Raw genomic sequence first — 10,374 nt, forward strand, 5'->3', positions numbered from 1 at the left:
AAGGTCCAGAGTTCAAATCCCAGCAACCACATGGTGGCTCACAACCATCTGTAACAAGATCTGGCGCCCTCTTCTGGAGTGTCTGAAGACAGCTATAGTGTACTTACATATAATAAATAAATAAATCTTAAAAAAAAAAAAAAAAGCAATGAAGAATTCACATCTGTGAACATCATATTCTAAACATGGGGAAGAAGATAATAACCTACCTCCTAGATCCAGGAGGATGGCTCAAACATGCGAGTATGAACACCCGAGCTCCAGTCTCCAGTGCCCATGAAGACACTAAACAGACAGCACTAGCATCTGAAACTGCAGTGGCCTGAGACAGGAGGCAGAGGAAAACTCTCCAAAGCCTGAAGGGTTGCAGTGGAACCAAGACACTGTGTCTCAGGCAGAAGACAAAACTGATACCTACTGACCTCCACACATGCATATATGCTATACACACACACCAAAATACACTCCCTGAAAAGTTCAATTTTCGTGTGCTTTTTATCCACAGGAAATAGACAGTATGGCTGCCAAGTTTTCTCAGTGCATTCTCTGCTTCCTGGACAGACTATCAAAATAAGAATTCACAATGAACTAAAAAAAGCAGACACCTGACCTCTGATTCGGGGTAGCTCTTGCAAACCTACCCATGCAGGTTCAATTGAAAATATACATCTTTATATACAGATGCAGGAAGCCTTGCCTGAGTTATTTCTATTGATCCTGGCAAACACCTAGCAATGCCTTGGAAACAGTAACTGTGTGGCTACAGCCTGGCCATTCTGTTGTTGTACCCCATCAACCCTGTAAAATGTTTTATGCTAAATCAAATTAGGTGACTTACAGGTATATAAAAGGAAATGTGTCAGTCTAGCTTAGAGACACCTGTATATCCATATGATTATACCTATGTGATCTCTGTGTGAGTGTATATATATAAATCTCAGGGCTTGAGATTTCCTGTAGCATCTAAATTCTATTACTCCTGTTCTTGCTCCTTGAGTCACCAGAAAACTGTCCATAGGGCTAGCTTACATATTGATTTGAGAGCACAACCAACAGAGGTGACAGGAGTATGACCATGTGTCCCAATTAGCATACATTTTATTCAAAGGGTCTCAAAAGCCAGGTGTGGGGCTATGCATCTGTAATCCCAGCCCTTCAGGCTGAGGCAGGATGACTCAGGAAGACCCTGTCTCTAACAACAAAGGTGGGTGTTAAACTGTACTTAGCTCCTTGTGCATAGGCAGGAGAAACTTAAAAAGAGGTGAAGCCTAGTACAAGCAGAACACCTACAATCTGAAAACATGATATGCTTCCAAGTAGAAAAAAAAATTTAAACATAATATTAGGCTGCTAGTATCAAATTTCAAGATTTCTCAGTTTTAGGGATGCTTGTCTGTTAAGTCAATGCAAATATTTCAATATCTGAAGCACTTCTTTTGTGAATTTCGAATGCTGTTTAAGAAGCCAAATTCTGTTAATAGTAACAAATAACAAAAATGTTACAAAGAAAATTCTGTGTGGGATCAATTTCTGAGTCTTCAGTTTCACTTCATGCTAACACTAAGAATCAACCGTTTCTAGGACTAAGATTTGCCTTGATTAGAAAGCAGCACAGTGTTACCAATACCAAAAGATTTCATCTCCATACTCTTTGGACTGCTTACTGGATTATCTCATCCCATCCTGACAACCAGCTCAAGTTAGGCATAGTTATCAAAGTCCCTTTCAGGTAACAAGGCTTAGAAAAGCTGAAGGCTAAGCAATTGGTTGCATAGCTAATAAGTAGTAAAGCAGGATGTGACCTTAACCATTCCTCTGTGTGGTCTGCACACCAGCCCTCTTCATACAGAACTTCTGAGATCCATCTACCTTGCAATTGCCCTCATTCTCCTGCAAAACTAAAAGAAGCCTTGTCCCTTGCAATGAAAGCAACTAAAATCCAAGCTGGGGGCTGGTGAGATGGCTCAGTGGGTAAGAGCACCCGACTGCTCTTCCGAAGGTCAGGAGTTCAAATCCCAGCAACCACATGGTGGCTCACAACCATCCGTAACAAGATCTGACTCCCTCTTCTGGAGTGTCTGAAGACAGCTACAGTGTACTTACATATAATAAATAAATAAATCTTTAAAAAAAAAAAATCCAAGCTGGTATGTCAAAGTAGCTAATAAACCTTATCCATGTTTAGGCTTTAAGAGTCAAATTCAATGCCACCTTCAGGATTCAAAATTATACCCTAAACCCTCTACCCCTCATCAAGGAAAAAAAGAAGTCATGAAGACTGAGGACTTTTTTGCCGTGGGTTCACTTTAATCTCTGACCAAACCCAATTCTCATCCTCGGCTCTCTAAATCATTACATATTAAAGGATTACTAATGTCTTAGAGAACAGCCTGATGAGTGACCCTCATAATGGTAACTTCCCAAAATAAAATTTGGTGTAAGTATGATATGTACCTAACCATACAAGCAGAAAAACAAAGGACTGTGATTCAATGATTTAAATCTAATGACACCAAATCTTCTATGACTAAATGGACATTTTATAAATGTCCATTTTATTAGCCTGGTCTACAGACTGAATTCCAGGACTGCCAGGGATATACAGAGAAACCTGGTCTCAAAGGAAAAAAAAATCCATTACAGTGTATCTAAACACTTTGTGTGGTCTGCTGAGGATTAAACCAATGAACAAGATAGACACTATCTCCACCAGTATCTTTGATTTTTGTCTGTTTTAAAGGGAATATGTTCTAATTCTTCAAAACTATACTTTAAAATTTTTCTTTAAAAAAATTAGGGTAAAGTGGCTTAACCATCTCAAAGTAGAAAAGTTACTTGTTTCCTAGACTATGTCAAGTAGAACATCACTACCACCACATTGGTAATACTGTGAATGTTTACAATGGACAAAGAGGCTATAAAAACAGTAGATCATCAAAGTCAACTTTATACAACTAGAGAACAATCCAAAGGCTTTAGGCAGGGTTTACTGAGATGCTTCAGGGCTTAAACTCTGGAAAGTCATTTCTCTAAATATGACAACTATTTCTCTATGTGCCTTTCTAGCAAACAACCAACCTTGTGAGTTTTATATATGACTGAATACAAATCATTTTTATTACCAGTGTCATGGTGGTTGTGTGACTGAAGGGGATGTTTGACCCAATTTTCTAAGGAGAACTTGTCTCTTAATAGGGTTGTTACTAAGTCTAAACTACTTTAAATGAGACACTTGCTCCCCTCCAAAAAGGGGCTGTGGAGGGAAGGTGGAACTGAATGCTTCCGAACTTTTCATTAGTGAAGAATGTTTTCAAAACGTGTTTAGAGACTATGCATCCACGTGGTATGTTCCCATCACGTGGCAGGATTCCTCCACTGGAGGGAATCAATTACTGTTATTTGTAGACAATGGGTAGAAAAGATGGCTTCGGTTGATTTGAGTTACTCCGGTTTTCTCCATCTTCTGCTACTCTGCCACCCCATCTCAACCTTCCCTCCTCTTCCTGCCCTCACAGCCTCCTCCTCCCAACCCTTTCTGGCCGCGCGGCAGTTGTGGGGGAGGTCCCCCTCCTTGCTGGAGTCTTCCATTTCTTCTATCTCCTCCACCCTTGAGCTCCCCTCCCCCCTCCTTCAACTAGACAGATTCTAACTCCCTCTTCCCCGTTTCTCCAACTTCCTTCAAACTATCCCAAACTACTATTGGAACCGTTTTATCAAGGTCTTTAACCCTCTACCTAACCCCCTAAGAAACTACCCCCCCACCTCACTCTTAAACTGCTTTTCTCCACGGCCCCCATCTGTCTTCATAGCCCTCAGCCTTCTTCCGAAGAGTCTTCAACTACCTTCCTCTACCACTCAAATACTAGCCAAAACCGTTCCCAGTCCCGCTACTCTAGGACACCACCCTTCTCAACTTTAGGATTCATTCACTCCTCCCACAAAGCGCCCGAGATCACTTTGCAAGGACCCTCAGATAATGTCCCCCCAGCAGCTTCCTCCTCCCCACTACCATGATTTAAAATAAAGGTCCCCTGAAACAAGCCTCACATTTCTGTCCGTTCCGCCCCAACCCCCTTTCGAGCCTCGGGCTGCCATTCCCGCTACTTTCTGGGTTCCAAGTCCACTCGACTCCAGCAGGCCTCCCGACCGGGGTCTGAGCCCCTTCCCCCCCACCCCCCGCACCTACCTCGTGGATCCGGCCCGCGCCGCCCCCTGCTCCGTCCTCCGCCCGCGCTCCGTCAGCCTTTCCGCCCTTCTCCCACTCCACCCAGCTCCCTCGCTCCCTTCCTTCCGTCCTTGCCCAGCTCCTGGTCCCCAAGCTCCCCTGGCTGGCGGCGGGCTAGCCTCGGCCCGCGCGGCCCTCACTCTCCCGGGCCCAGCACGCGCCCCTCCCCCGCCCGCTCCCCGCCCCTCCGCTCGCCATTCTTCTCCGCCGAGCCGCGCGCCCCGCCCGGCCCCGGCTGCCTAGCTGGCCCATCCTCCGCGCTCTCGCCGCGGTCCCCGCCTCCGGCCTCCTTCCCCGCGGCCTCCCGCGCCCCTCCGCCCGCGGCCTGACCTGCAATGGCGGCCGCCGAGCGCGGCGCCGCGCGGCCAACGGGCGACAACCGAACCTCCCGCCGCCGTCGCCGCCGCCGCGAGCATTGCCTGCGCACTTCCGGCCTCGCGCCGCCGAGTACTTCCGGGACGGCGCTGTCGAGTGCGCAGGCGCGCACGTGGGGCCGGGGCGGAGAGAGGCGAGGTCCCGGGCAGGCGAGTCCCCGGCGGTAGGTGAGTTCGGGGAGAACCCCCGGGGGCAGCTGAAACCCACTGTTCGGAAGGGGTGTGGTTCATCCGGGGTCGGGGGGCCGCGGACCTTGTTGGATGCTCGGTTCTTGAGGCCGAGGGGAAGCTACTCCGCTCCGTGGACCTGGGAGAAAGCAGGGCTGGCGGACACCTCGCGCGCTTCAGTCGCTCATCAGAACGTGCCCGCTCTGCCTGTGGCTCCCTTGAGGGTAGAAGAGTAAGGGGCGTACAAGTTCCACTCCCAGTAGGTGTGTGTCAGGTAGCTGCTAGATCAGGCAGGCTGGAAGAGACCACCAAGTTCTGTCGCTGCCCACTCGTGCTCTGCGATTCCCCTCCCCCATCTACCCCATGTCACTGTCTTACTAGAGTGGGTCTGTGATTTGCAGACTCAGTAAAAAAATTTTTTTTTTCTAGACAGGGTTTCTCTGTATAGCCCTGGCTGTCCTGGAACTCACTTTGTAGACAAGGCTGGCCTCGAACTTAGAAATCCGCCTGTCTCTGCCTCTGGAGTGCTGGGATTAAAGGCGTGCGCCACCACGCTCGGCCAGACTCAGTAATGTTGAGGAGAAAAGTATTGGTAAAATACCGGTTTCAAACCCTCTTCCTCCAAGAGGTTAAAAAGATGGAGGAATACAGTTAGCCTTTGGAGGGAGGCAGGGGTGGGTGGGGATTAAGTTGCTGAAACTTCTCTACTGAATTTCTGGAGACTGAAGAGTCTTGCTGGGGCACACCAGCATTATTAAAAATGAACTTAAGTGAGAGATCATGGGACCTCCTACCCAACAGTGATGATGGTAAATTGAATGCATAGGAGATTCTCCGGTTAATGCTTAACAGTGACTCTTTTTGTCCCTCCAGGAATGGGTGAATTTAAGGTTCATCGAGTGCGTTTCTTTAATTACGTTCCATCAGGCATCCGATGTGTGGCTTACAATAATCAGTCAAACAGATTGGCTGTTTCACGAACAGATGGCACGGTGGAAATTTATAACTTGTCAGCAAACTATTTTCAGGAGAAAGTAAGTCTTTGGGGGAGCCTGGTGTGGTATTCCTGATGTTAATTTTCTTAACTTCAATTCTACAACTTATGAGTCCTATCTTCAGATAGATCAAGTGACTCTTCCTGCTGTGGAATTGTTTAGAACTTCTGTAGCATATCTGGGGTCCCTTGATGCACCCATCAAGGGAAAAGCAGCCCAGGGGTTTGAGCTATCTCAAGCTGTTTAGAAAGTTCCTGCCTGGGAATTGTGTGCCATTTGAGGACTGAAGCTTGCTGGATCTTTTGGCCACTACAAGAAAGAAAAAAATTGTTGAGATCATTGTGATTCTGGTATAATGGCATTTCTTGCTGAAGGTCTTACTATGCCTTCCATCGACAGTGAAAAGGTTACAAACATTGTAATATCAGAAAATTTTACTAACACGGCAGCAAGCAGACTCCCAGTTCACCTGTCTCCAAGTAGACTTTTTGTCTATTTGGGAACAGAGGAGACTTTTCATTAGATGAAATGTCTCGTGTGTGTGCCAGAATTTTGCCTACATGCATGTATGTACACTTGAGGTGTACCTAATACCCATGGTGGTCAGGAGAGGGCATTCGATCCCCTAGAATTGGATTTAGAAGTGGTTATGAACTACCATTTAGTGCTGGGAACCCTTCACAAGAACAAGTGCTCTGAACTGTTGAGCCATCTCTCCAAGGCCAAAGACTTTCTCCTCATGAACACTGGTTACTAATATTCTTCAGGTGCAACATGCAACTCCTTTCAAAAGAGAAGCTATGGGTGGTTGAGTTGTCAGTACCCAGCAGGCTAGGGCTTGAGATGTAGGCATTCTGTAAACGTTGCCAAGAATGAGTGTCAGGAACTGGTAAGAAAACATGTCAGAGCTTTTACATTCATGGAGAAAGGTCTGTAAACAGACAGTTTCTCCCCTGTATAATAAAGCTGACAGCTAGCTTTAGGGATCCTGCATAGTGCTGGCTTACTGAAGAACTACTGTGTGTAGGAGAGTGGCAAGTCCTTGCCCACAGCAAATTGGTCACTGCTAGAAACATGACAAACATGCTTGGGTGGACACCTGTTGCATAGTGTGACTTTTCTGTGTGTTGTTTATAGCTACTATACTTGCATAATTTGTATTTTTGCTTAGTGCCTTTTTTCACTGCTAAACTTAAAATTCTGTAAGATGGGGGACTACATCAGCAATGTTTGTGATTGTGCTCTGGCGCTATGTCTGGTGCAAAGCCACTACTAAGTTAATGTTGGGGGATTAAGTCCTCCATTTTTTTCTCCTACCCTTCCTATTTTTTTTTTTTTTAAGATTTATTTATTATTATATGTAAGTACACTGTAGCTGTCTCCGGACACTCCAGAAGAGGGCGCCAGATCTCATTACGGATGGTTGTGAGCTACCATGTGGTTGCTGGGATTTGAACTCTGGAACTTCTGAAGAGCAGTCGGGTGCTCTTATCCACTGAGCCATCTCACCAGCCCTACCCTTCCTATTTTAAGCAGCTACCTAATTCAGTCTCCTGTTTTCTCCATGTCTCCTTTCCTATTCATTAAATTGCTAGCCTCTGGCCGAGTGAGATGGCTCAGTGAGAAAAGGTCCTTGCTTCTGAGACTGAAGACCTGGGTTTGATCTCTGTAGCCCACATGGTGGAAGGAGAGACCAACTCCTGCAGTTGCCCTCTGACCTTCATATGCCCACACACAACATGTACATACACTAAGTAAATAAGTTTAATAAAAATCTTAAGGGCTACTGGCCTCAGTCACATCACTCTCAGAGCAAGGCAAATAGAATAAAATGGTTAGGAGCCAGGAGCAAAGAGAGTTGTATTCCCGTCATTCTATTGACTTAGGCTTTTCAGGCAAGCCACTCTACCCATTTGTCTCTTGGCCTTGCAATTTCAGATAGGAAACATTGTTTGTGTCAAGCAGACATAAAATTAAAATGCCATGATATATATGAAAATATTGAATGTCTAGAAAGTACTTGTAATCTGAAACTGTGGCCTCGTAGGTGTGGTAGCGGTACACAGCTTTAATTCCAGAAGACAAAACCAAGCTTGTCATTATGAGTTCTGGGCCAGCCTGATCTACATAAAGAGTTCTATCTTGGACAGTGAGGGCTACATAGTGTGAGGCCCTGCCTCAAAAGAAAAGAAAAAAGGGACCTAAGTCCTGAGCAGAAAGCCGGAGTGGACTGAATTATTTCTTAAGCGCCCCTTCCAGGTGAAATGGACACAAGATTGAGGCAGATGTAAAGTGTGCATGCTGGCATTTAGCATGTATGCAGTGATGCATCTCTTGATGGAGGTCTGTTTTGAGAAATGTATTGATAGTTGATTGCTAGAGAGTTGGCTTATGAAACCTACCACTGTGTAGCCTTATTCCTAAACTATAGACACCTAAAACATGTAAGTGCTTTGGAATCCTGTGGGCAGTTGTAACAATAGGAAATATTTGTGTGAAAAACAAACCAGCCCCAGGTGGTTTGTCTTTAGCTTGTTTAAGAGCGAAACGTCTTCTGGCAATAACTCGATCCCAAGTTTTAGCAAAGCATGCATAAATCTCCTTGAGGGACAAAGTAAGGTAAATGCAGAAACTCTTTGTAAAGTTCATAAAGCTAGGTTCTGTAGGTGGACTGGAAGAACAAGATGAAGGCAAGAGTCTGCGAGAGGATCAGATGCTGAAGAAGTCTAGCCACTCAGCACAGAACTCACCAGGCTAGTGAGCTCCCAGTCTTCTGGGAGGATAACAGGTTCTGCATTCCTCCCCTTGATGGAACAACCCTGTGTGCTAACATTCCAGGTTCCCCTAGACTTACCTGTGAGCACAGAGGACTCCAAGTTTGTAATAATAGTTTTTAGAAAATTGATACTTCAGGTAATAGTGGCACAAGCTTTTAATCCCATCACTTGGGAGGCAGAAGCAAGTGGGTCTTTCTGAATTTGAGACCAGAGCAAATTACAGAACATCCAGAGCTGTTACTCTGTCTTGAGACAGAGAAACTGTCTCAAAAAAACAAGCAATAAAAAATAAATATTAGATACTTTGTATCCAACTGAACACTAGCCCAACTTTTTTATGCAGGGGGACTCGCCCACTCCTACCCGCCACCCCTCTTCAGGTGTCCTACTCTGCTTCCTGAGGACTGAGATTAGAGTTATATAAACCACCACACCTGCTGAGTCAATCTTGAATGTCCTCATTCTCAAATACTAGTTGAACGTCTGCTACATTAGTTCTAGTTTAAAAGAGAGAAATGTATAACATAATTTTAAGTAACTAATATTTGAAGCTGAAATACAGTGTCTAATAGACACAGACGTTTGATAGTGACCAGCTCCGAGTTATCTGTGGGGAAATAGTGTTTGGTGCTGGTGATGGAGGAATTCAGAGCAAGATGTGCTGCTTTCTGGTTTTGAACTCGTGGCAGGTTGAGAAATGACGGTGCTTCTGTAGTTTTTCCCAGGTCATGAGTCTCGGGGCACCGAAGCCCTGTGTTGGGCAGGACAGCGGCTCTTTAGTGCTGGACTGAACGGAGAAATCCTTGAGTATGACCTACAGGCACTAAACATCAAGTACACTTTGGATGCCTTTGGAGGACCCATCTGGAGTATGACCGCCAGCCCCAGTGGCTCTCAACTTTTGGTCAGTAAGCTAGTATTGATAATACAAAATGCAGTAGGCTTGATGGTCAGTCCCTTCCCCCCTCTCACAAGCTGTTTTGGTTTGTTTTGATTTTAGGCAAGTGGTAGCTTTAGAGAAGAAACAACGTACGCTTGTGCATGGGGGTATTAGTTCTGTATAAAGGCTCATTTAGTCTGTTTCTACCCGTCTCTAAAACAGGTTGGGTGTGAAGATGGCTCGGTGAAACTATTTGAAGTCACCCCTGAAAAAATCCAGTTTGCAAGAAATTTTGATCGGCAAAAAAGTAAGGCCTGTTTGGGGTCAGGCAATGAACAGCTTCAACAAGAAGTTGTCTGTTTGTGTCACCAAAGGGACAGGATATTTTCCTGTGGCTGTGGGATATGTTGTATAGATACACGAATTTTCTCTGAGCAATGAACAGCTTCAACAAGTTGTCTGTTTGTGTCACCAAAGGGACAGGATATTTTCCTGTGGCTGTGGGATATGTTGTATAGATACACAAATTTTCTCTGAGCACAAGGGGAGTTCTAGAAGGCATCCCATTATGTAGCATAGTTGTGAAATTCAAAGTAGAAAGCTAGTGTTCCTGTGAAAATGAGTGTATTGTTTATCACCTGCATCTTAGTCCAGGTTTATGTTGTGATAAACTCCCATGCCCAGAAGCAATTTGGAGAAGAACAGGTTTATTTCAGCTTCCACAGCACAGTCCAACAAAGGTTGTAGCTGGGGCAGAAACTCAAACAGGGCAGGACCCTGGAGGCAGGAGCTGGTGCAGAGAGGCCTTTGGAGGAGTGCTGCTTGCTTAGCCTGCTTTCTTTGTTTGCTTGGGGGTTTTTTTGTTTGTTTGTTTTTCGAGACAGGGTTTCTCTGTATAGCCCTGGCTGTCCTGGAACTCACTTTGTAGACCAGGCTGGCCTCGAACTCAGAAATC

General features: G+C 45.3%; 2 protein-coding genes across 3 annotated transcripts in view; one reads left to right on the plus strand and one right to left on the minus strand.

Moving 5' to 3' along the window:
• The window catches only part of LOC110300327 (chromosome transmission fidelity protein 8 homolog), a 10,381-nt gene extending 5,739 nt beyond the window's left edge, over positions 1-4,642 (minus strand). Inside the window, exon 1 of the mRNA XM_021170465.1 lies at positions 4,556-4,642. The gene's annotated coding sequence lies outside the window, so the exon portion shown is untranslated. The remainder of the gene's footprint in view (positions 1-4,555) is intronic.
• Positions 4,643-4,692: 50 nt separating this feature from the next.
• Positions 4,693-10,374, plus strand: part of Utp4 (UTP4 small subunit processome component) — a 29,954-nt gene continuing 24,272 nt past the window's right edge. The window contains exons 1-4 of one of the 2 annotated variants that reach the window (XM_021169609.2): positions 4,693-4,767; positions 5,641-5,801; positions 9,255-9,443; positions 9,642-9,726. In XM_021169609.2, the coding sequence (XP_021025268.1) occupies positions 5,643-5,801; positions 9,255-9,443; positions 9,642-9,726 (433 nt within the window). In that variant the 5' untranslated portion in view covers positions 4,693-4,767; positions 5,641-5,642. The remainder of the gene's footprint in view (positions 4,768-5,640; positions 5,802-9,254; positions 9,444-9,641; positions 9,727-10,374) is intronic. The other variant, XM_029480922.1, reaches the window with a different exon arrangement.

This window comes from Mus caroli, chromosome 8, assembly GCF_900094665.2.
Source record: "Mus caroli chromosome 8, CAROLI_EIJ_v1.1, whole genome shotgun sequence".
Classification (NCBI taxonomy): Eukaryota; Metazoa; Chordata; class Mammalia; order Rodentia; family Muridae; genus Mus; species Mus caroli.